The following is a 27,934-nucleotide window of genomic DNA, read 5'->3' as shown; positions in this document are numbered from 1 at the left end:
TGACATATTTAAGTTTTTGGTACTGAATCTATCATTTTAAGTGTATTCCTGTGGGCACATTGCAAAAACACTGCATTTTGTATAAACGATTGTAAAGTGTGGAACTAATCTATCTGATATAGGAATGCTGATCAGTTACGATAGTTTAACCCTTAATCCTGTATAAGGAAACTCTGAATGCCACTGTGTTGCACATGATTTATTCAACTTAAAATGTAGAGGCCAGTCAACAGATCAAATGGCCTTGTAAAACATTATTGAAGGATGACAACATTTTGAGATACTATTAGCACAACAAAAAATTCAATGAAACATCTATAACAGCATTATGCAAATAGTTTTAAAAATTCAATATATGAGAATGGAATTCTTGTTGTTAAACACATTTTAACTCGAGTACTCAAGTCGAGCATCACTGATCCCTTGCAGGAATTACCCAGTATTAATTTACTCCATGGTTTCTGTTAAATGAAAAAACTACAATAAATATAGTAGAGACCATTGTAATGAATTAATGTTGTTATCTTGTTACGGTAGACATACTGAAATATATTCCAACATTTTACAAAATATTTGTTTGTGCTATAAATGTAAGAGCACAAATATTTGTTTCAATCTTTTGAAGTAGTACAAAGAAGTTTGTTATGACATGGCAAGTAAAAGAATGTTCAATAGAAACACATTCCACAATCTGAATCTCTGAGTGACAGAAAATTCATGTAAGTTCCAGTATTAAATGGATTTAAACATATTGCACTTGAAATTTTTCCATAGTGCTCGAGCATGCACGGATCTACCTCATGTGATGGCAATAATCCAAAATATATAAGCATTCAAATTCTATTGGTAAAGTTGAACCGAAATTGTATAATTTCTGATCAAGACATTTATTACAATTTAAGTTATCAAGTAGACATGCTGCTCCACCATGAACATGGTGCATTGATTTTTCCGGTCTTTTCAAAACGTCATAAGTGCAAAACAACAACAACTTTCAATTAAAAATTGTTAACATAAGATTACAAAATTATGAAACATTTTAAAGCATTAAAATAATTGTCCATATGTAATTAAGTAAACAAGTAAAGCATAAAATAAAATTCTAGTTTTGTTTATTTTATGGTATCAAAAGGCATTCAATGTATTTCATCATACCCATAAACAAAAATATTTTCATACATGTGAAATTGATCATACAGAGATTTAAATGACTGACATTAAGTTCTAAACTATGGCATTATCCACGAAGCTAACACCTTGTAAAGGTCGATGCACGAAGGCATATTGGTAACACGAGCTAACGAGTCCCATTGAAAGGGAGGCAAGTTATCACAGCCTGGTGGAATACATTCCCAGGAGTCTGGAGTCATCTTTTGTTGCCATGGCAGCCCGGCTGCTGGTCCTATCGCATCTTGTATCGGAGAGTTTCGGCCATGTTAGAGAGCTCCCCCTCAAACTGGACCTCTACCTCAAAGTCAAGGTCACGCTGCAATGCACAAAGAGGGGGGTTGCAATAAATCTCAAATGCCATGGAGTAGGAAAAATGTCATTTTTAAATCAAAGTTAGGAGGAGAATGGCCAAATAAATTATTGATCACACTGTGTAATATCTAACCTATAATGTTCAGATAGGTCATTTGTCACTCTACCAACTGATATAGCTAGCCCTACAATGCTTTCAATACAAACATATTTGGGACATGCTCTGACAGACTGTGAAAAGGGGGTTTAATGCAAGCGTAAAGTGTCGTCCCTGATTAGCCTGTGCAGTCTGCTCAGGCAACTCAGGGACAACACTTTCTGCTTTATGATATTTTTCATATTTTTCGTTTTCAGAAAGTCTCTTCTTAACAAATATAAAGTTTAGGGGGAAAGTGTCGTCCCTGGAAAGCCTGTGCAGACTGCATTAAAACCCTTTTCACTGAGCGGGCTCATCTGTTCATATAAACATGTGTACATATCAAATTCCTAGAGAATATAAGTTGGCTGGCTGAGTATGAAAACTGCAGTCGTCAGTGCTGCAGTCAAACTAGAGCTTTGTCACAGACATGACGTATACCCACATGCCGCATTGACACAGACTATTTTGCATGCTGTCTTCACAAAAACAAGAGAATCTAATTATGGCGATTTTTAAAAATTATTATGCCATTATCATTTCTGACCATTTTGACCTTTGAACTCTCTTAAAATCTCATAATGAATGACATAGTTATGGCCTGGACAAGATCATTTACGGCCATTTTTGACCTTTGAACACAAAGTGTGACCTTGATGTTGCAGATATCGACGTAATTCTTTCGCGCGACACACCATCCAGTGGTGAAAAAATGTGCCAACTGATTTCAGGGTTAAAAGTTGGCAAAACTGAAAAACCTGAAAATTTTAGCTGGGGGCCGCCAGAACCCCCGGTGGGTCCATGGCAAAACGCTGGTAGGGGACCCAGAAGCTCCCGAGACTTAGCAAAATAACAAATAAAAAATAGCCTAGAAATTAACACAAATCTTAAAAATCACACCTGTTGTTCATTTTATAAAGGAGAGTCAATATATTTATTCTTTTTAAAATTTCAATCAACAATGAACATATACAGTTTGTCAACTAGTTCTGGATAATCAGCAGTTCCGATTAATTTGTTTTTAATTTTCCATAATGCCACAATAAAAACAAAATGATAAGTGTCTACGGTAAACATTGATAAAGGAGTAAATTAACCAATTTTTAGCAAGAAAGCTTTTGTATTATGCTTACAGGGGGGATAAATGCAGCAACAAGTTAACCGGAACTGATTGAATGAGTTATGTTTTGAAATGTGCATATGAATTATAGAAGGCTTTATTATTTTCAAATAAGCTTTTTGCTGTTTGAAAACAAATGCCATGACAATGTTTTGAAATACTAATTCTGCAAGTTGAATGATTTTAATACTTTGCTGAAAGGTGAACTTCAATTGGCTATTTTTGACAAAAATTGCATATATGCCATCTGGCCTAACCTGTTAGCAAACAAAATGAATTTTACCCTTTATTTTTACATCTTCTCACATTGACACTAAATCCCGAAAGAAATTATTGTGGTCAAAAGAATTAAGGTGTTTTGCCGGGTGATTCTAAACTTGTTGACTGACTGTACCAGGCAATACATTTTTTCAGCAATTCGCGAAATTTAACTCCACGTTCATCAACTTCAGCCAACCACTCCCGTCGCCATTTATTCTTGATGTCTGATTCTAGCACCTTTGTACTCTTAATTCGGCTCAAAGAACTTCATTCTTTTTATAAGTTTTACGTCGAAAAGCAACTATTTTTTATTATGGTGCTCGTTTGACGTAAATGATTTGACAATGTCCCAAACGCTTGCCTCCCTTTATTTTTCACGCGGATCTAGAATGTAAAGAACGATGACTCTTTCAGGCACCTGCTTTTGTTAATTTACCGAAAAAGCCGCTCATTCACCAAAACACATTCCGCAATATCCATTACAAAGCGTCTTTTTTTAGTTCCGTGTTTTTCTTGATCTTGACCTTGGAGATATTGACGTAATTTTTTCACGCAACACACTGTCCAATGATGGTGAACAAATGTGCCGTATGATTTTAAAATCTCACAATGAATGACATGCTTATGGCCCAGACAAGCTCATTTATGGCCATTTTTGATCTTTGAACTCAAAGTGTGACCTTGACCTTGGAGATATTGACGTAATTCTTTTGCGCCACAAACCGTCCAATGATGGTGAACAAATCTTACAAATGATTTTAAAATCTCACAATAAATGACAAAATTATGGCCCGGACAATCATTTGACCTTTGAATTCCAAGTGTAACCTTGACCGTGGAGATATCGACATACTTTTTTCGCACGACACACCCTCCCATGATGGTGAACAAATGTACCAAGTCATTTTAAAATCTAACGATAAATTATGGTTATGGTCCAGACAAACTTACGGTTTAAAAAACATTAAGTGACCCAATGAACTAGTTTTTGACCCGGCATGACCCATATTCAAACTTGACCTAGACATCATCTTGATACAGCTTGTGACCAAGTTTGGTGAAGATCGGATGAAATTTCAGGACAGACAGACCGACAAAGTGACTCCTATATAGCTCCCATTACCAATGGTAATGGGAGTATAATAATCTACTAGGTGATTTGACCCACAATAAAATGCTTAAGACACAACTTTATGCAGAGGACAAAACTATTTCAATAATGCACTAGTCCTGATGGATGAGTGCCTTTCAATTTGCACTGGTGCTGCAAACACATGCCCTAGTCCTTCAAATATGTGTGACATAATATATGGCTTAAAAAGTTTCTGAAAAGGTAATACACAGCAACTTTGTCATATAGCGGATAGCATTCAAAACTTAGGACTCATGTACAACATCACAACATTCTTCCTTGAGGAAAGCATGGGATTGAATATTTGATTGAACAATTAAACTTTGTAGCGCATTGAACCCTATGATCTTTAGTTTTGGCTAAAAAAATGTGTGGACCACAGCCTTGAGATAGGTAAGAATTGATCTGTGAAATGTACCTATATTATATACAACTTCACGTGGGTACGACATGTATTTGGCTGCCTGTGCCCTTGATGTTGGGCAAGTAGAATTATTGTTTGTCAAACTACACAAGCGTAAATGTTATGTTCAATGAAGGCACAAACATCTGGACCAAAATGGATTTAGCAATGAAATTCTTATCATACAGAAAATTTATGTGCACGAAAAAAACCTTTCTGTTCTACTTTCGGAATAAATATACTTTTAGAAAAAGAATTTAATTCAATTAAAACGAAATTGGTCAGAAAATACATGTTTTCATATCAGATCTTTTCACTCCTCCTGTGGGACCAGAGCTTTTGGGAAATTCATTCATCCTTTCAAAAATTAACTCGTCAATACAAGCTGATTAGTGAAAATCTGTTTCCTTTGTAGATGAGTTCAGTGAGAGCCTTACATTGTTCTTCTTGTTCGGCTGCATGGTGATGGTCCCAGTGATCTCTTCGCCACGTTTCACAGTCAGATCTGTCTCGTTAAAGTAGAACACGGTCTGCTTCCAGTGGGTGTACGGTGCCTCGGGGGCTAAAGGGTAGATAAACAGACAAGTTGGGAACAAAAGCAAAGCTGTGACCAAAAAATTGCAAGATAGTAAGCTATTAAGTAAGATATCAGGTTGCTATCTTCAATATTGCAAAAGTTAATGCAAATGTTAAAGTTGGCGCAAACAAACACACAAACAAACCAACAGACAGGGCAAAAAGAATAAGTCCCCCACTATAGTGGTGGAGGACATAAAAAGGCACTGACCAAACAGCAATTATGCTAAACTCAAAGAATGAGACGCAACAAACCTGTGGAGAAGCCGGTCTTCTTGTGACACTTGGTGAAGTCAATGTTGAAGTATGTGACGAGAGCGTGCACATAGTCATTGCGTCGACATGTCAGGTGGAACGGGGCTGTAAAATGAAGGTCTTCCTCCTTTACTGTGTAGATGTCAACCTCCTGGAAACAACATCAAACAAAACTGTTACTATGACACTCGTTCTTTGCCAGACACAATGGTCGTGATTATAGAGAATCTGATTGGCTGATAAGTTTATTAATTTACTGATGGCAAGTGGTCTTTTGCATCAATATTTGAGCAAATTGTAATTGGCTTGCATCAGTAACATAGAATTCTGATCGTACTGAAATCTTTGTTTTATCACTTATGACAAAATATTTTAAGACTTTTCTAAAACAGGGTTTAACCAAACATAGGTATTTTCAGTGTAAAAATGCTTGCTAGAAACTTGCATTTTAAACCTCAAACAGTTGCAAGAACAGGGAATGCTTGGGATTATAACTGAATTTGTTTTTAGAATCATGAGACCAAATTATTCACCATTTTTAACTACTTCACTCATATGACAGCAGTATATTTTTGTACAGCTACTCAATGTTTCTCTGATAAAAGCAGTAAACAAGAATCAAACTGGAAATACTCGGCAGATACAGACCATTGCATTACATGAATGTGAGACAGGGGGCAATGGTAGTAAGGAATAATGATTTGTAAAAACCAATGTCAAAACCATATCCACAAAAGGCTCAGATCTTACCTTGACAAGGCAAGGTGTGGAGACAATCTGTTTAGGGTCTATAATATCAAAGAGGGGCTAAGATCTTACCTTGACAAGGCAAGGTGTGGTGACAACCTGTTTAGGGTCTATAATATCAAACAGGGGCTCAGATCTTACCTTGACAAGGCAGGGTGTGGTGACAACCTGTTTAGGGTCTATAATATCAAAGAGGGTCTCAGATCTTACCTTGACAAGGCAGGGTGTGGTGACAACCTGTTTAGGATCTATAATATCAAACAGATCTTACCTTGACAAGTGTGGTGACAACCTCTATAATATCAAAGATCTTACCTTGACAAGGCAGGGTGTGGTGACAACCTGTTTAGGGTCTATAATATCAAAGAGGGGCTAAGATCTTACCTTGACAAGGCAAGGTGTGGAGACAACCTGTTTAGGATCTATAATATCAAAGAGGGGCTAAGATCTTACCTTGACAAGGCAGGGTGTGGTGACAACCTTAGGGTCTATAATATCAAAGAGGGTCTCAGATCTTACCTTGACAAGGCAGGTGTGGTGACAAGTTTAGGGTCTATAATATCAAAGATCTTACCTTGACAAGGCAGGGTGTGGTGACAACCTGCTTAGGGTCTATAATATCAAAGAGGGTCTCAGATCTTACCTTGACAAGGCAGGTGTGGTGACAATCTGCTTAGGGTCTATAATATCAAAGAGGGGCTAAGATCTTACCTTGACAAGGCAAGGCAGGGTGTGGTGACAACCTGCTTAGGGTCTATAATATCAAAGAGTGGCTCAGATCTTACCTTGACAAGGCAGGGTGTGGTGACAACCTGCTTAGGATCTATAATATCAAAGAGTGGCTAAGATCTTACCTTGACAAGGTAAGGTGTGGAGACAATCTGTTTAGGGTCTATAATATCAAAGAGTGGCTCAGATCTTACCTTGACAAGGCAGGGTGTGGTGACAACCTGTTTAGGATCTATAATATCAAAGAGGGGCTAAGATCTTACCTTGACAAGGCAGGGTGTGGTGACAACCTGCTTAGGGTCTATAATATCAAAGAGGGGCTAGTAAGATCTTACCTTGACAAGGCAGGGTGTGGTGACAACCTGTTTAGGGTCTATAATATCAAAAAGTGGCTAAGATCTTACCTTGACAAGGCAGGGTGTGGTGACAACCTGTTTAGGGTCTATAATATGAAAGAGGGGCTAAGATCTTACCTTGAAAAGGCAGGGTGTGGTGATAACCTGCTTAGGGTCTATAATATCAAAGAGGGGCTAAGATCTTACCTTGACAAGGCAGGGTGTGGTGACAAACTGTTTAGGGTCTATAATATCAAAAAGTGGCTAAGATCTTACCTTGACAAGGCAGGGTGTGGTGACAACCTGTTTAGGTTCTATAATATGAAAGAGGGGCTAAGATCTTACCTTGACAAGGCAGGGTGTGGTGACAAACTGTTTAGAGTCTATAATATGAAAGAGGGGCTAAGATCTTACCTTGACAAGGCAGGGTGTGGTGACAATCTGCTTAGGGTCTATAATATCAAAGAGTGGCTAAGATCTTACCTTGACAAGGCAGGGTGTGGTAACAACCTGTTTAGGGTCTATAATATCAAAGAGTGGCTAAGATCTTACCTTGACAAGGCAGGGTGTGGTGACAACCTGTTTAGGGTCTATAATATGAAAGAGGGGCTAAGATCTTACCTTGACAAGGCAGGGTGTGGTGACAACCTGTTTAGGGTCCACGACATCCACTAGGGGCTCAGAGATGGCCACCTTCCTGATAGTGCTCATATCAAATCCGTAAACATTGTCCCACCCTGAAATCAGACATCAAAAGATAAATAACCTAGATCACAGATTAAAATATGTATGTTTTCTCCGGCAAAATTCTTTACAGTCCCGCGAAATTTCTAATATCGCCAGTCCTTGTGACAAGCCAAAAAAATTGTGACTAAATACCAAAAAGTCTAATACTTGCCAAAAGAATGAAAACACCCACCCTCTTTTTGTAAATTTCGAGCCTTTTTGTCATTAAGAACACTAACGCGTCACTAGTTTATAGGAGTGCTCTCCCTTTGTTTTTTTTTCCACAAACGTCAATTTTATTGGTCCGACATATTACCACCTATCCAATTACAAACGTTGTAACAAAAACTACACATGAAAAAATGTTGTTGCTAAAGTTTCAATGGCGCTAGACAAGGCCAGATAAGGAAACTAAGTGATGAGGAAAAAAATAAAAAGAATATGAAGCAAAACAAGTAAAAAGAACTTTTCAAAGTAGTGGCAGTCTGACAGAAGTTGGCTGCATTATGACAAGTCAAAATCAATATGTATTGTAACGTATGTTGAAACGATCCAATACCGTGCAAGTCTACTAATCAATGCGTAGTCATGTTATGCTATTTTGTTTTGAGTCCGACTATAATTTAAAGCTGTTGTCCATCATAAACTCTAATCACAAGAACATGCAAACGTTTTGTTTAACTTTATCGAGTGTACTTGTACACAGGCTGCACATAGCAATAAATATGAGTTAAACTTTACGTAATTCTCTCATTATAAACTCACGCTGGTCAAATGAATTTTTGTCAGGACAGGCAAACTTCCATCAGCCTGTCCGGTTGACAGGCACTTTTTGGGACTTTTCAGGAAGCCTGATAATCCCCATTGGTGTTGATCCTTACAGAAATTACATAGTAACATTTGTTGTGAAATGGTCTGTTAATCAATTATAACTGATATTAAGGACTGTCAAGAGTAAGCTAGGCTCTGAGGTACACTTCTATGGTGTAGACAAGACTTAAAGAACATCTGCAGACTGGAAAACTTTGGGAGTTAATTCTCAAATGGATGCCACAAGACACAGATTATGTTCCACTATTTGTCGTTCTTTTCATTTGTTCAAACAAGAGCTGTGTTTGTGAAACACAATGTCCCCTACTGCGCTTTGAAGCCGCACAGAAGCTATACCTCAATGAGATGCATGCACTTGTGAAGTTTAAAGACCCAAGAGTTTTCATTTTATGAGCAAGGTTAAAGTTTTGGGACAGACACACACATACAATGACAGACAGGCCAAAAACAATATACCGCTGATCATTCGATCCGGGGGCATAAAAATTCAGATGTATTACCCAATGAACTACAAATAAGCACTTGACTGTTATTTTATAGAACTCGTGATGTCCAATATTCTGAAAATTCTCTAAGGACCCTGTGCAGTATTACTGGCTTTGTTTCATGGCCAACAGACATTTTCAGAGAAAACTTAATTATGAGGCAGGAACTTTTTCAAACCAAAACATCTATAAAATACTAACAGTTGATTTTCTCATCCTTGTACTGCCTGTCCTCAATGGCCGTCACATACAGGGTTGCCCTGTCTGGAAAGATCATACCATCTGGAGCCTGAAACCACAAACGTAGGTAAAAACTGTGTACATGATTTCCTAACATCTTCGTTTTCTCAAAAAGGTAAAATGCGTTTGAGTATATTCATTTTTTGTTTACGAAGAAATAATGGGACCTATTGACCATTTAAAAAGCAAAACTAGAAGGCCACATGCATGAGAAACATAACTGTTCTGAGGACTTAGGGTCAAATCCGTTTACTGGTTAACTGAGAAAATAAAGTATTTAAGTTATAATTTTTCGAGTTGTTGATTTCAAATTGTAAACTTTAAAAATCTTTGTTTAAAAAAAACTTTGAAGTTACAGCATAATTGGATTAACAATTACATCTCATTAAAACTAAATTCCTTTTCTTTAAGTATGCATGTATTCCATTAAATCCATTACTTGCTATTGTTTAAATAATTGTTACTGCTTTAAACTTGTGGCCTTAGCTTTTTTACATTTCCATTGCAAAGTCCGATTGATTAAGTAGAATGACTTACCAGCCACTTATCTCTAGCATATAGCACTGTCTGCAGCATGGACTCGTAGAACAGGCAGTATCCCATCCACTCTGAGATGATGATGTCTACCTTCTCGATGCCGTCAGGTAGCTCCACCTCTTCTACCTTGCCCTTCACCAACACTATGTCTGACAAGAAAAACATTTGTCATGGATATCTCTTTTGGATAAAGTGCTATCATATACTTATTTAAGAGATTTATTCAAAATATTGTTTTTTAATTTACTGGTGAAAGGATGTACAAATACTCAATCAGCACTTGCTAAACATGTATATACAAGAGAAAATGCATACATCATCTTCAATCAGCCATGTTTTTTTCCTTCTTTATTAAGTACCCAAAAACAGCCCTTTCCTAATGGGAAAAAAAACTACAAATTTCCAAATAGCTGTCCAAAAAATCTGAATAAAAGGTTACCAACAAGAAAAAAAGCTAGATTGTAAGCAAATTACATGTTTTTGTATTCTTATCAGATATTGCCTTGCTGATGGCCCAAAACTGCCATTTGTTTAAACATAGAGATATCAACAGCACTAATCATAGCATACTTTTGTCTAGCTTGTTGGACTCGATTATTTTCCTTGCATGATCGATGATGCCGGAACATTCAATCTAAAATACAGATGTTCATTATTAAACAGGTTGAGAAAAACATTCAACTGTTTTAAAATATTTCAGATCTTTAAAGAACCCATGTCGCATACAATAACAATGATCAATATGTTTTTTATTAATTAAATGAACAATTTTATAAGAATATCATGAACAAGCTGGTTGCTAAACTTATTTCATGACAGTATTATTATTGGTCTGCAAGACACCAATATGGAGAGCTTTTAGATTTAAGTCAAATATTACTTTAGAAGAAATTCCAGAGTATTTATGCACAATAACGTCAATAAGGAATTAGAGTTAAAAAAAGACAACTTCTCACCCCAATAACTTTCGCAGCCCCAGCCTTGGCAGCAAACATGCAGAGTATGCCTGTACCACAGCCAACATCGAGCACAACCTTGCCCTTGAACAGGTGCTTGTTGTGATAGATAGAGTTCCTGTATGTCAGCGTGCGCACTTCATCTTTCAGCATTTCCTATACATACCAACATCATTACCCAATTTATGCCTAGTGGACTATCCCATCCTTCTTAATTGGATCAATTATTTCCAAAATTAGGGATGTCTAGTATATTTATTTCTATATTTAGAATATTTTTTTACAGAAATTTCTTTAAGTAAACAGCGTAGACCCTGATGAGACGCCGCATCATGCGTTGTCTAATCTGGGTCTACATTGTTTGCCAAGGCCTTTTTTCTAGTCGCTAGGCATAAATGGGTTAACATACATTATTAGTAAACTTGCTGCTCAGATATTGGTCTGAATTATAAGACATGGTTTAACAGGCTCACCAAAAAACAATTGATACGGCATCAACAAATTCTGTCAAATATCAGAAAGGAATGTAAATACATGTACATGTATTTCCTGAATATGGTGACAAATTCCATGCACTTTATTTGATTAAGTCAATTCTTAAAGCTTAATATTTTTCTGCTATGATAAATTATTTTTTATAGCACAGTTTGATTTCAGGTAAGCAGGACGAAGACTGTCAACCACAAACGACGAAAAAAGAAGTTCTTAAATACATGTACCTTTTTTTAAATTATAAGTTTTATTTTATATTGATTAAAAAATATCACTACTGGTATATATTACATTACTTGAAAAAAGTTCATATTTTCAGTATATTCGGTAATAAAATTTTGCGATGTGGAATCGAATAACATCGCGAAAATAGGTGACAGAAAGATATACACACAATAAATAACGCAAGTAGATTTCTCATTTTATATATAAAATTATACAATTCACTACACATGCACAATTTGCATTCCTGGGTTTACCATGTGACGATGATGATCAATATACTTGTTTTATATATAGTTAACTGGTAGATACCTGGTAGACATACCCAGTAAAATGTTATTACCAAACATACTGAAAATATGAAAACTTAACAACTTTTTCAAGTAATGTAATATAGTTGCAACAACTTTTCTTAGCCAGCAAGAACCATGCAAACCATAATGTTTAAATTATATTTTTGTTATATACTTTTCAACTTACCTCATGAATACCAAAGTGGGCGTATGAGTCAAAGTAGTAATCTTTTGATGTCATCTCCTCTCCATTTTCTCCATTGACAGTACTGCTCGGGCCATTTGTAGTTGCCTGGAAACCAGTATTTAGTTAATGTGAGTAATGGGCGAGTACATTACAAGAAACACTGAAGTGATCTCTTGATAGGCAGGGCCCTCGTTTGGCCGTTTTTGGGGCTGATATTCGGCCCCATTCCCCCTTAAAATAGTATACTTTTTTCCCCTATTTCAGCTAAAAATTCCCCCCTCTAACAATTTTTTATTTTATTTTATACATTTGCCAACTGTTATCGTGCTATTTACCTTTGATTTAATGTATATTTATGTAAATTACATTATAATATAGAAATTTTAAGTGTTCAATGGTTGGTGAAAAGAACTTCTAACATTCTCATTTTCACCCAAAACGTTGCGAAATTCCCCCCTCTATGGGCCCCGGCCCCAATCCCCCAAAGTGTAGCAAGGGCCCTGACAGGGAACTGTCCATAACAGTGAAACCAATGTATGAAACCCATTTTTACTGCAATACTAAACTTTCTATGTGTGACTTATTACTATCCATGTATGATTTTCACATTTATTTAGAATACAATAGACAGAAAACTAACAAAAGAAGTGTCACCGTACACTAAAAACATGGTAAAAAACAGATACATTGTGTAAGTCTACTATATTCTACAGTGAACAACAAGTTGTGAGCCATAATTCAGCCATAACTAACTTGTTGCCCAAAACCTTTTCAATGGTCATCTACATGTATCTATTAAGGTTATTCAGCTTTGAAAGTTTGAGATAATCTGCCAGGCATTCAGAGAGGTAAAAAATATATTCTTGGGACCACTTATATTAATTCCATAGAGGAAAAAAAATACAAAGACGGGGATGTGATTCTGAAAAACAAGACAGACAAAATTCAACTCTGTATTTTCGTCAACAATTTAAGGTAGCGCATCTCTAATGATTTCCCGCGATTTATTTTACGATCATTGCCGATCTTCAATGATCGTTTTTTTCCGAGAGATGCATTTTATTTTTTTCAAACTTCGAATTTTTATATGTGTTTACCTAATATATTTAGAATACATTATTTTCACTATAAATATTGACTTTGATCCAATTATCATCTGAAACATACGATTTCGCGATTTCTTCAAAGATCGATGAGCCTTTTTACCTATTTACTTATGGATATCTAATTTAAGGTTGCACTGACGTGAAGTTGTCGTGGCCCAGTGGTTAAGGCGATGGACTAGAAATCTTTTAGAATCTTCCCGCGCAGGTTCGAATCCTGCCGACATTGCATACTTTTTGCGACGTATTTTATTTCTTTTCTAACGTTATTTGATTTAATATAGCATAATAAGCTATGTTTATTGTTAAATATGTTGAAAATTGTATGCACATCCTTCAATTTTTAAAATTAAAACAACGTTATGGCTAAATTGGGTAATTTTCTGCTGAAAATACGAATGATGCATGTTGCATTTTTATTTTTATTTAAAAAAGTCAACGGTAAATCTGTCTATTTCTTGGTATTTTTGCTGTATATAGTGTTTCTATAAAAAAAATTAGTTTAAAATATAACTTGAATGATACTATTTTGAATTATATGACACTTTGTTTTTAACCGACCCAATTTTTACTTAGCTGAAATCACTTACATTTCATTGCGCTATTCCGTAGATAAAAATTTGTAAAAAATAAATGTCTGTAAAAGAATACTTATTTCATCTTGTTTAAATTTTAAACACCTTAACTGCATCTGTACACACCAACTGCATGCCCATATAAGGAAATTTGAATGAATTATGGAACTTTTATATACCCCAGGGGTGAAAATAAACTGGACAAAAGCCAGGCGTGAGGGTGGTTTTGAAAAAAAAGGTATATTTTTTTTTAAAGCATGGAGAGCCTACCTACAAATTTGCATGTAGTTCAGTGAAATGATGCTGATTAGGAAAATAATTAATTAAATTATATTTGGATATGTGCCCATTAAGGGTGCGCTACCTTAAGCTCATTAAAATTTCTGGAAAAATCTGTTTCAAGTTATAAGAGGAGTTGGTAACACAAAAAGTTTGGGCCCATAAAATAATCCTATATATAAACAAGAGCTGTCAGAGGACAGTGCGCTCGACTATTCGAGTGCTTGACAGTATAACGTTAGCCATCATGGGGAAATTGTTAATATTCAATAATTTATTAGACGATCTTTCAAAAATAAAAAAGGAAACAAAAAAAATTGGGGGGGGGGGGGGTGAGAGGGGGTATAATGTGGCAGGGGTTTTTCTGCCAACTTTGGGAAAAGGAGTCTGACCAAATTGGGAATTTTTTATCAACAAAATTGCCCATTTTTTTAATTTTTGTTTTGTGAAACGGCTCATTTTGGGAAAAAAAAATGAACTAATCATGCTAAAATAAGTCTGTGGTTTAACAATTTTCTTTATATAAACACATGCAAAACAAACACTGCCCAAACACAAGTTTCAGCAACATTTTTGGCCGAGCTAAAATAGAGCCATGGGTATTTCATTTCATACTTTAATGTATTAAATGACGATTGAACTACAACTTTCTTACAAGGCTCTGAGCATTCAGTTGCCGATTTTGTGATTGACGGCCCTGACATTACTTCTGTTGCTGTTACATTTTGCTGCGTATCGTCCGAGCCTGTCTGTTCAGGGTTACTCGCGGCAGTAATTTCGGAAGATTCTGAGCGTTTCGAATACATCGTTGATATTGTTACACATCCTTTAGCGTCTATTTTTTGTGTTTTTTTAATGTAATATTTACTATTGTGCGAAGCCATGATTGAAAACAAGCGTCTACAGATATGGTATAGAATGTGTATTGTGCGGCTCTATATACTCTTGTATAATGCGGAACAGTTCGAACGTCATCGCTGAGAGTAAATGCATCCGGCAAATACACCAAAAAATCTGTGTCACTAAAGGCTTTATTACGTCGCGAATGAAGGGAAGTCACTCTTTCGATAAAAATTATGTTTACTTTTTAACGATTTTGGAAGATTTTATTTTTTGGAATTGGGAAAAATGCAATCAAAATTCGATTGTTGGGGGGGGTGGGGTGGTAGTGGGGGGGGGGGGGGGGGGTGAGAGGGAGGTATAATGTGTGGGATGGGGAAATTTATTAGGTGATGTTACAAAAAAAAATTTGGGGGGGGGGGGGGTTGGAAGGGGGGGGGGGGGTGAGAGGGGCGTATAATGTGGGGTGGCGTAATTTATTAGATGATGTTAAAAAAAAAATTGGGGGGAGGGGGAGGTTGGGGTAGGGGGGTGAGAGGGGGTATAATGTGGGGTGTGGTAATTTATTAGATGATGTTTTAAAAAAATGGGGGGGGGGGTTGGGGGGGGGGGAGGGATTCTGGGTAGGGGCGTGATGTATTGTTTGGGTGGAATCCATTGTGGTATTCAGGTAAGTGTTGTTTTGTCAAAGTTATAATAAAATGTGATCATAAAAAAAGAAGTTTTGGCAATTTAAGCCAAATGTTCAATAATCTAAGTGTAAAAGGGGCCATAATTATGTCAAAATGCTTGATACAGTTGTCTGCTCTTGTAAATGTTTATAGGTTGGGATCATGTTGGTAAGCAAGAATGCAAAATATAAAAGCAATATGTCAAAGGATATAGGAAATATTTGGGGTAGTACATGTACGCAAAGTTTAACATACAGTACAGCCAAAGCGGAACAAACGTATTTCGCGATCCGCGGCGGCAAGGCGAAACGAGTCGATGCCGCGTCAGTCGTTGAAGCCGCATCAGTATGCGGCGGCAAGTCGCATTTCGCCGCGAAACTTCGCATCTGTCCGCCGCGGCATGCCGCGATCCGTGGCATGCCGCGATCCGTGGCATGATGCCGAGTCGATGCGCATCAAGAAATAAAAAATCTTTTTTAAAATTATTAGTTACATGTAGTTAACAAATTTTGAAAGAACAATTATAACAAGGGACAAAATTGTCACAAAACCAGGTTTTCATTGTGAAAAAAAAATCTGATAAAGGGAGAAAACTCAAACTGAACTTTTGAAATGACCAAAAAAAATTAACCCCCTTTGTAAGTTTTTTTTTTTTTTTAAATCTATTTTTAGTCGTGGCGACCTTGACATTGGAGATATTGACGTGATTCTTTCGTGGGACACACCGTCCCATGATGGTGAACAAATGTGCCAAATGATTTTAAAATCTCACAATGAATGACATAGTTATGGCCAGGACAAGCTCATTTATGGCCATTTTTGACCTTTGAACTCAAAGTGTGACCTTGACCTTGGAGATATCGACGTAATTATTTCGCGCGACACACCGTCCAATGATGGTGAACAAATGTGCCAAATGATTTTAAAATCTGACGATGAACGACATAGTTATGGCTCGGACAAGCTCATTTATGGCCATTTTTGACCTTTGAACTCAAAGTGTGACCTTGACCTTGGAGATATCGACGTAATTATTACGCGCGACACACCGTCCAATGATGGTGAACAAATGTGCCAAATGATTTTAAAATCTGACAATGAACGACATAGTTATGGCCCGGACAAGCTTATTCCGCCAGCCCGCCAGCCCGCCAGCCAGCCAGCCAGCCCGCCAGCCAGCCAGCCCGCCAGCCAGCCAGCCCGCCCGCATTCGCCAATCTAATAACCAGTTTTTTCCTTCGGAAAACCTGGTTAATAATAATTAAAATCATAATAAATTTATTGTGCGCGGATTGTATTATCATATACATGTAAGCATAGTTAATGTGTCTGGCCAATTAAGTTTGTTTCCCGCCCGAAGTGTATGTATTTCACACATAAACAAGGTCACGTAATTATGTTTTCGCACATACAAGTGGTCAATGCTCCAGCATATGGTGGAATTATAAATTAATTGCATGTTGATTCTGCTATTATATTTTAGCTGAGAAAATTAGCAGTTTGAAGCCACATCAATAATCAAGACGGTGACGACGTATTTGTTGTTTTGTTAATTATCAGCTTATTATAACTATTGTTTGAATATGCGTATATAAACGCGTTTTATTTTGTTCATATTATACAGTTAATATCGCTACTAATTACCCGATAATCCCGTATATTCCAGTCTTAAAGCAAATGCTGGTAAATATTTACGATACACAAACATTCTCTATATTTCCTTAAGTATCAAATACATTTTGGCATTTGTTAGGCCTAAATTAAAATTGAGTTTGTTTGCCCTTTACCGACCGACACACTTTTTACCCCCCGACCCAAAAAATGTTATTGCGATTTCTGAAAACGTATTTTTTTTATTTTCGTTTTTTTCGACGATGATAAAAGAGCCAAAAGCAATATTTATTCATGCGCGTATTTATATCCCTGTCTATTATTATCGCCCCTGACCGATCTAGGTCGCTCCGATGGTTGGAATTTCATACGCCCCAGAATAGACAGTAATGCAAGCGTCTATAACCAGCATCGCGATCGGCTGTGTTCCGTGAAAATGGCCGAACGACATCATACTTAACCATTGGTTCGCGAAAGTAGTCGGACATATACGACTTTACGTTCGTTGTACACATGTTGTTAACGTGATCCAAGATGGCGGACAATTAAAAGAAATAACGATGCTCAGCGAGAACAAATAACTATCGAATTTACGACGGACATCATATAATTAGTATCGATTAATGAAAAGAGCGTGTCATTCTACGATGGAGCATAGGTTTTAGATACAAATAAAACTCTCTTTTTTTTGCAAATGTATGAACTGAATGTCACAGAACAAGTGATGAAGTGTTTGAAAATTGGAATGCAGTCTACTCGCAAAGAAAAATACATCTAACAGTTACAGGATTTTTTTTTGTCGAAAATGCAAAATAAAAGACAAACATGATTTGATTTATATGCAAGTGGATCAGTGTTTAATCAGATTCATGTGCATATTCTGCTTTATTATGTTTGCCACACTGAACAGTTTACTGTAATGGCATGTTAGTGAAATGGATATGTAAAGGTAAACTTATTTAATTTATTAATGTCTCTTAGCTAAATACATCGACAACACTCAAGTATATATGTTTAAAGCGTTAGTATATCCACAAACTAAAACTAACACCCTTAATTTATTTCCCCAAATCAAGTTTTCATGCTTATGTTAGTTGCAATAATACAACTCCCAGCTATTGACCCTCTGAGCTGTACGTATGTACTCATAAAAGCTCAGAGCATTCAAGAAGAAATAATGCTTTATAATAATGTTCAGTTTGCCCTTTTATGTATTTACTTTTCCATGCTGAGACTATGCACTAACCGGTCAAACACTTAAAATTGAGGCCTGTAAAAACTTCAACAGGCCTGTGAATTGTTTCTCCTGGTAGGCAAGTCTGGCCTGTAAAATGTGATGGTCTTTCGCCACGTCTGAATTTTTCCATTAAAGGCTTTGGGCTGTCTTTCTACACTCCTTCAATGCTTGTTGCATGCTAATTAAGCCAAATTTAAGGGAAAGGTTTAAGTTAAAAATAAAAGCTGTCTCGCTGTTAAATAATTACAAATGCATTTGAGCAATTAAAATAATATAATGAACAAATATTTGATGTAATAACACACAAGCATGCATTTGATATTAATATATGCAAGAAACAGCAAACAAGATAATGTTAAGCTACATAGGGCTTCGTACACTGCAACAGTTCTTTAATATAAGTGTTTTAAATATTCATAGACTATTAGTGTATTAAAAATATAATTTCTCAAAATAAAATAAAATAATTTTCCTACCTACCTACCCACCTGTAAAATTTAGGGTCGGTAAAGGGCAAACCAACAATATTTTAATTGTGGCCTTACTATTTATAGAGATGATGAAATAACGTCTAATCAGGGCGTTTTTCCCCCCACTGAACACGCGATTTACGCCTGACGTGATGTTCATGTATTTATACAACACAAAATACACCCAAACTTTCCAAACGACGTTCTACATGTCTGCATAATTTTCGCGCGCTTTTTATGAAACAAAGGATATTTTAGCACTGTTTATTTGACGCTAGAATTTGCCAAAGGACGCGTTAGCATTAAAATTCGGAAGTGTGTTTCGGATTACAAATTTAATAATGATAATCAAACGAAACATAAACAGTTGCGCGTAATTAATTCTACGCTACACATACATGTATGTACATGTAGGTGGATATCTTTTCACTCGATCCGCGGCGTACGTATGCGGCGGATTTACTCCGCGAAAGTACGCGAGGTTAATACAGACTCGGCGTCGTTGCGCGGATCGATGCCGAGTGCCACGGCGATACGCCGTGTGAACACACGATTCGGCCCCGCGGACTAATAATCTGGCCGTGGCATAGCCGCGGATTTTGTTTGTGCCGCTTTGGCTGTACTGTAGCTTTATCGATAATATGCATATTCTAAGTTTAAAAGGGGCAATAATTCTGTCAAAATGCTTGATACAGTTGTATGCTCTTGTTTATAGGTTGGGGTCATGATGGTAAACAAGTATGCAAAATATGAAAACAATATGTCAAGGGACATTGAAAATATTTGGGGTAGTACGCAAACTTTAACATTTGCTGCATATTCTACATGTAAGTGGAAAAGGGGCCATAATTATGACAAAATGCTTGAGAGAGTTGTCTGCTCTTGTTTATAGGTTGGGGTCATCAGGGTTTTTTTTGGCCCGATTTTATAGCCGAAATTCGGCTATGTTCCCAATCCCAAAAAGTGTACTTTTTTCCCAAAGTGTGGCAAAAAAAAATAATTCCCAATTGCCAAAACAAACAAAAAAATTTTTTTTTTTTTTTTTAGAAAGAAGTCATATGTGTATTTTATCTCAATTTCAATTCAATTACATCTAAAAAAGTATTATTTGATTTTTTTCTTTTAATTTGAATGATTACAGGGGTTTTTTTTACTAAGAAAGTGACGCCGATATTCGGCGTCTTCGCCTACCAGAATTTTTCCCCTTAAAATACAATTTCCCCACCAAAAATATCATTTTTGACCAAAATATAATATTTTCTCTCAAAGAAATGTTTATTTTTCCTTGGGGCTTTCGACAATTATCCAATTTGCACCATGTACAACGAATTTGCGCTCTCTCTCTCCAGACGAACACACAACATCTGGGAATCCCAGTTATTCTAAATATAGCTCTTAAATAACGTCATGTAAACTGGGCAACTAATCGTAATAATTATGTGACTATTTTACTGGATACCGGTCTTGCGCGAGAAGGGTGTTTCGTCAATTAATTACCGGAAACCAGTCGAATTTTCATCCGGGCTATGTGCAAGCCGAGGTATAAACGTGAAAACAGAAAAAAATGTCTCACAATTAGCGTTCTTACACAAACAAAATAAAACATTCGAACTCGGAAGATACTAAACGCATCAAGGCATTTTTTAAGAAAGAATCATCGAAAACCGTTATAACCCAGCAAGATTCCGAGGTAATCAACATCGACAATTGTGAAAGTGAAAGTAGACAATCGGCAGCTGCCGCTCCTTTCCCTTCCAATACTGTAGCAAATCAAGATCGTCAACCCATTCATCATGAAATTGAAATCACAAAATTGACATCGTCCCCCGGCCGCAGTACAAAAATATAGTTGAAAACATTTCCCATTATTAGATCTACACCTGCAACTTTATTAAGGACTTTGACTTTAATACCTGTTAAATGTGTTTAAGAACAAAAAGGACAGAGACAAGTCTCTTTTGATGAGTTATAGACATTGAAATGAAGAGTTTTTATTTTTTCCCCTAAGGCCACGACTTTTTTTTTTATTGGTTTACAAAAATTATTTTGAAAATGGTCCATCGGGCGGTCTAAAAAAAAAAAAAAAAAAAAACATTGGAAAAAAGTTAATACTAATAACATCAGAACAAAGACAACATATCTTTTATAACCTTAACACAGAGACAAAAAAAAATAAAATTATGCAATGAAACACATCTATATCTTCAAATGAAATGAGTCCTAAAAGCACCTTTTGTAATAGTCCAAATAATTAGACGTAAGCTACCCCGCTTATGTCGATGTAAATCGACCTCATATTTATAGGAGTACTTTTGTAACATCAGTCAATTTTAAACACTCCATTACATGACATGCGTTCTCCTCCCATTAAAACGAAAAACTGCGCTTTATTTCCGTAATTCGATGCGCACCATAACGCAATGCGATGCCTGTTGCATAAATCTTATATAATATAAACTAAACTACACTTACAAAAATTATGTGTTTGCTCTTACTCGACTTATTAGATCGTCCATGAAAAAAAATCCAGGTAGATCGATTCCCGCGTCGTCGCGGTAATGTTTGTTTAAGTTGTTGTTGTCATGAAAACTCATTGATTTACAACACAAAACGTCTTATTTGAACTGACGCGAATTAATTTAATCATATTTGTCAACTTCGCTTTTGCTTTATTTTGATAATTTAATCCAAAGTTTAATGTTAGCAAGTGTTTTTGTACTGGCATTGTAAACAAGGAGTCAGTAAAAGTCTTCCGAAAATGTGCAGTCTGTGTGAATTGACAGTTTGACGTCATCAAAGGAAAGCCGCTTGCTGTCTGAAGCAATAAAGCGACAAATTTCGCGCCAACAAAATTGGCTTCATTTGTCTAGCATGCCGAACCAATCGTGTGTTTGTTACTCAATTGCAATCCTCCAATTTAATAATAGCACGTGCATAGCTCCGCCTTCGAATCTTTTGCAGAGAACGGAGGGGGAGTTTAACAGTTAATTGAGCTAGTGTTTTACACAAGTTGAGTTCCGATTTGCCGAAATTACTCAATGCCCTAAGCATTGAAACGACAAATACATTTATCAATGATTTTCCGAGATATACCGATTTGTTCCGATTTCCAAACTTTTTGTAAAGTTCCTATAAACTATGGCGGACGTGTTTACAAAATTCCTTAACACATATATCGTAAATAATGGGAGTGTTTTATTGGATTATTTATACTAATTATTAAATTGCAAGGTAATACTTTTTATCTGCTATAATATCGGGTTTGTTTAATATAATTAACATGTTAAACAATATATTTGCCTCACAGACTCGGAAATAAATTTTGATGGGGTCGACATTTTACTGACGTTGATTTTCCTATTGTCTGTAATTTTTGCTAGCGTAATTTTTACCCAAAATAAATTTTGAGAAGTGCCCATACAAGGACTGGTACATAATGTGTCACATTGAAAATTATCCCGGTCTCTGCAATATGCAAAATATGTGAACCAATCGTTGATTGTACTTACTTGATTTTATTCGCAACAGTACTCAAACCGGATGGTTTTCTTTCTCGTTTCGCTCGTTATTCAATGCGGTCGGGAATAACATATATAAAAAAAAGACGATTTTCCGATTTTATTTTTTTCCCCGTTTTCCAAAAATTAGGGTCGGCGGTTTTGTAAACCAAGAAATATAAAAGTCGTGGCCTAATATCTCTCTTTCGCACTCTTTTTTTCCCCTTTCACCCAGCGTCCAGCGTCTTCCCCTTTCTCTAAAAAAAAACCCTGGATTATAAAGAGTTAAATCAAATTTAGTATTTCCCTAATCAGTGGACTTTTCGTGTGGAAAAAAAGGCTAATGAATATATTTTCCCAATTTCATGAAAATGCCGATAAAATTCCCAAATCCAAAGCCATGGGCTATCTTCCCAAAAAGTGGAAAAAAACCCTGGTCATGTTGGTTAACAAGTATGCAAAATATGAAAGCAATATGTCAAGGGGCGATGAAAATAATTGGGGTAGTACGAAAACTTAACATTTGCACACTAACGGCATGGCACGGAACGCCGACGCCGGGGTGAGTAGGATAGCTCCACTATATATATTTCATATATAATAGTCGAGCTAAAAATTGACAAAATACCATAATTAACTAGATACAGACAAAAATCCTTACTTTACATTCAACTACAACACAGTCATGATAGATTTATTTAAAGTCACTATCACGCTCACCAATACATACGGCTACTGTATTATGCTATATAAAAACATTCGACAACTAGTAGTACCATACAATGGTTAATTACAATAGGAAGACCCTAAAAACAAGTAACATTGATGTAAAAACGTTATATTACAAGCATTCGGCAAGTTTTAAGCATCTAAATATCGTTCCACGATGTAATCTACTTTCGCTTTCGAGTCAGGATCGGATTAATTCTGGTTGCGTTCATTTGCATAATTTATACATGTACAAGCCATTTTCGCATTCGCTAAGTTCCAGTTACCCAGAATTCATTTGGATTTCACAAAATGATTATTCATGAGAGCTACATCATGCTTCCGACGCTTACCGTGTCCAATATCGTGTTCGCCCGTAAATGTTCGGATATTTCACGGGAGATATAAATGGAATTATTTGTGGCCACAAAAAATAAAAACGAGCACTTTGTATCTCAGAGCTCCAGATAAGGGTCGTATTTTCGTAATTACGAAATTTTCAAGTCTGTTACGTATTTATTTTAAAATCTTGTTGTACCATTAAGAATTACAAAATCAAGTTACGAATATTATTTTTACATCGGTTCGTATCGATTTTTATTGAGTTCTTTTCGAGTATTAAAGATCTTTGCGGTGCTTATATAGAATGGTTATCGGGTTTGTTTAACAAAGCGCATTTTTTCCAATAAAAGCAGCGTATATAGTCTATCTGTCAAAAAACAATGGCGGCGCCCAGAGAGCGTCCTAAAAACTGCAAAGCTTCCAAAAACACGCTTTTAACATATTGTACGCAAAGTGAGCCGAAGTTAAATGTTTAGAAAGACATTATAGAAATGATCTTATACGATGTTGTATGTTCAGTTTCCGACACAGTCGGAAAAGCTAAACAAAAACGCGACACGACGGGTCCAAATTTAAACACACAAAAAAACATTGAACAAGTTGAAGGGACAAGTCCCGTGGCTAATCGTTAAAAAGATTGAAGGGGAGACACATTTTAATTGTGAAATATGTAAAAATTCATCTAAGGCATGCAATCTAAGCACAGTTTGGGCATATGAAGGTATTTGAAAAATAAAATTGTATAATACTAAAAAGACACTGCTGAACTCGTATAAATAAAGTTGCTAGTATGTTTATTTTGATTTTTTTGCATGAAAAGAACCATTATTATTTATTATTAGGTCATTTATAAAAAATAAGAATTATTTTCCAAAACTTAGTAGTAACGTAAAGAATAAAATTTCAGAGTTAAGAATTCTTTTTGAAAATCTGGTAGTAATTTAAGAATTTTACAAAACCTTATCTGGAGCTCTGTATCTCGTTAAATCAATTCTACCAGACAACATCTAACGTTGAAATTTTGCATTTTGCTAAAAGGAACATTGATTTCTTTATGGGTTAGCTTTAAAGTTTATTTAACGAAATCAGCGATTTTCCTTGTCCAATTGGGATAAGTACCCGTACCGGTCCGATTGGGAAAAATTGAGTCGTGAAAACCTCAAAATTGGGAAAAATCGAGTCGTGAAATCCTGAAATTGGGAAAATCGCGTCGTGAAGTTTGGGTCTTATTGAATACATCATACAGTTCATACTTAAATGAACATATCCATTTAAATAATCATTTGCAGGCATGCCTTAATGACCATTAAGTTATAAAGTTTATATAAATAACAAAATATTATAAAGAACACACCAAATCAATTACTAGTTGTTTTAATCTCTTTTAAAGCAATGTCTCTCTCTTTCATTTTTGTGAAAATTTCAACAATCTTTGATGTTTGATCATCACTCAGTTGCTTGCATCCCTCCCTGCACAGCATCATTATTGCTGTTAATGTGTCCTGTGATAGATGGTTCCGATTGGTTTTTTGGCATAATATTTGCTATTATGACTCATTTCAAACTACGATAAGGTTACAAACCGACGTAAAACAGTACGCTGGCTGCCTGGCAAAAGAACCGGAAACAGTAACAACTCTATTGATTGAATGCGCTGAATAATAAAACCCGAAATTAATCGAGCGCGTGGTTACACACAACTATACGATTTTCTTTGTTCGCTCGCCGAAAGTTGGTTTTTTTACGAAACTTTCTATCGTTTTGAGAAAAAATTCGGACGCTGATTGGGATTTTTCCAGATGCCGATTGGGAATTTGGGAATTTTCGCTCGATTGGGAAAGTACCGTTTTGGGAATTTGGGAATTTTCGTTCGATTGGGAAAGTACCGTTTACCGGTACTTTATAAAGAAGGAGGAAAATCGCTGGAAATATTCGATATTTTTGAGCGTGATTGTTACTTTAATTAAGTAAGCTTCAGCATGACCAGACATTCTGTACAGTGTTTATTTTTCACCATTTTGGGAATGGGGCCAGGTCCCTATGAATTGGGAAGATTCGCGGCATTTTGACGATAACAATTGGGAAATTATTGTTGTTGCTGTTTTGCAAAAAAATACTTCAAATTCAAAATAGAAAAGTTTTCAGTATTATTTTTACTATGGTGTTCATAATGTCATGGCTGGATTGGAGATAATAACATTTTTTTTTTAAAACCTTCTATTGGGAATTGATAAATTCCAAGAAACGCTAACGAAGGCCAAGCGTCAAAAATTGTCGCCGAACAACATTTGGCTTCCTATTGGTTCACAAAACTAGACTGACATCTACAATTATTCGTTGCATTGCACAACAGTCGCACACACAGAACTAGTGTTTGAACTGTGTATTTAGAGTTCATTCAACTGGTGAAAAAATACATCTAACAAGATTATCGTTCAAACATGGAAACAGACAAACATGATTTGATTCATATCAGAGTCCTTGCTACACTTTGGGGGATTGGGGCCGGGGCCCTAAGAGGGAGAAATTTTGTTTAGTTTTGGGCAAAAAGAGGAATTTTAGATCTTTTCAACAACCATTCAAAACTTAAAATTGCTATATTTTAATGTTATTTTCATAAATATACATTTAATACAGGGTGAATAGCACAATAGCAGCAGGCAACACAAGTATAAAAGTATAAAAAAACAACATTTTTTTTGCAGGGGGGAATTTTTAGCCGAAGTAGGTAGAAAATGTATACTATTTTAGGGGGGGAATGGGCTGAATTTCGGCCCCAAAAATGGCCAAACGAGTGCCCTGCATATGTTCGTGTATCTGTGCATAATCAGATTCATGTGCATATTCTGCTTTATTACGTCTAACAAGAGATGTGTTTGTCAGAAACACAATGCCCCCTACTGCGCCACTTTGATTTTTTTTTTTTTTTTTTATTCTATCCCTTTAAATTGTTTACTTCCCTTGTAAAAATGATCTGTACATGCCAAATGATAAATAGAAATTATCTGCCTTTAAAGCTTGTTACTTCCCTTGGATTTTTTTTATCTTTGACCTTGAAGGATGACCTTGACTTTTCACCAGTCAAAATGTGTAGCTCCATGAGATACACATGCATGCCAAATATCAAGTTGCTATCTTCAATTTTTCAAAAGTTAAGGGCAATGTTAAATTTGTCAGACGGTCTGACTGACAGTTCGACTTCTATATACCACCCTACCGGGGGCATAAAAACCCACACTGTAATAACAAAATAACTGTGACATCCAACATGGATTTGTTTTACTAAATTAATGTTTGCACTAACAAATAGACAAAAATGGACTTACAAATTGAAAGATCACATCAATTTAGGTTTGCATACCAATTTTCATTTAATGTTTTATAATAATTTGCATTTAAATAACATTTGAGTTCATGCCTCTAGACACCAAGAGTGTGTGTGTGTGGGTTTAATCCTGTAACTTTGAAATCTCATTACTTTGGATGTGGTGATTATTTGAAAAATTCAAAGTGTTCTGATATTTTTTTCTAGGAGTTCTTTGATAATATATGCAATAATTAATGATTATGGCAAAAACTAAAATTATCTTGGGTGCTAATGGCACAATGTGTAAAAATGTTGATGTGATCCTTGTTAGATTTAATGATTCATACCATGTGTTACTTACCTAGCACTAAATACTAATGCATTAGCATCTCCAGAATAAATCCAGCCAGGGTACACTTTCAATATTTCCTTCACAATGACAACACAGAGACATTCAATGTTACCAAATGACAGAAATGTGCACACAGCAAAACATTGGGACACTCTCGTGTGCTGTGTAAAGTTTTAAAGTAACAAATCTCTGTATCTCTATCTGGTGGTATACGTAGAATAACGATTGGTTATATTTTTACGGGGGAGAGTTAATCATTAAATAACCTTAAAACAGAGATTCTTACCATTACCAAATAATAAATTACAATTTTATTAAAAAAAATATTTCTTTGTGGATATGCAGGACTTAAGAAGTGTTGAAACGGCTGAAAAAGGATATGACTTTCCTTAAAACTTCTACCTGGTGATGTATCATACCAGGCACGTTCCGACAATACAATAGTGAACTCGTAAAGGTTTTAATTGTCTATAAGAATTAATTTTTAAATACCTCCATGTGGTCAGCCATTTTCTCTTCGCACACGTGTTGTGTAAAACGTAAAACACACAGAACGGTTGCTTATATTTTATATTAGTAACTGCTACTATTGGATAAATAAATAAACCAGTCAATGCTAATATCGATGACGCATTGTAGTGCGGATCAACGAAAAGGGCCAGTAGTAAAATCGGTCTTAGTTAAATTGGTCGTAGTTAAATCGGTTGTGAAGGGGTTTCGGCTGCTTGAAAGCTATCCATTTAACGCTGCACAATACCGGACCAATGGGGTTTCTTCTAGGTATGCCCCCAAGGCTA

General features: G+C 36.0%; 1 protein-coding gene across 1 annotated transcript; it reads right to left on the bottom strand.

Moving 5' to 3' along the window:
• Positions 1–184: 184 nt before the first annotated feature.
• On the bottom strand, positions 185–27,772 carry LOC127871709 (protein arginine N-methyltransferase 1-like). The gene is made up of 10 exons (XM_052414852.1): positions 27,630–27,772; positions 12,146–12,250; positions 10,952–11,107; positions 10,566–10,629; positions 9,996–10,144; positions 9,420–9,507; positions 7,798–7,913; positions 5,366–5,516; positions 4,972–5,096; positions 185–1,486 (listed from the first exon to the last, which is right to left on the bottom strand). Exons 1-10 carry the CDS (start codon positions 27,645–27,647, stop codon positions 1,403–1,405), a joined length of 1,056 nt encoding a protein of 351 aa, XP_052270812.1. The 5' UTR covers positions 27,648–27,772; the 3' UTR covers positions 185–1,402.
• Between the last annotated feature and the right edge of the window lie 162 nt (positions 27,773–27,934).

This window comes from Dreissena polymorpha, chromosome 1, assembly GCF_020536995.1.
Source record: "Dreissena polymorpha isolate Duluth1 chromosome 1, UMN_Dpol_1.0, whole genome shotgun sequence".
In the NCBI taxonomy this organism is placed as follows: domain Eukaryota; kingdom Metazoa; phylum Mollusca; class Bivalvia; order Myida; family Dreissenidae; genus Dreissena; species Dreissena polymorpha.
This window is presented reverse-complemented; position numbering and strand designations above follow the sequence as displayed.

Excerpts from the sequence above, each read along its gene's own strand:
- LOC127871709 (XM_052414852.1), bottom strand. Across the intron at positions 10,630-10,951 it reads GGGCTGCGAAAGTTATTGGG|ATTGAATGTTCCGGCATCAT; the intron begins GTGAGAAGTTGT and ends TCTGTATTTTAG. Across the intron at positions 5,517-7,797 it reads CCACACCCTGCCTTGTCAAG|GAGGTTGACATCTACACAGT; the intron begins GTAAGATCTTAG and ends TGTTGTTTCCAG.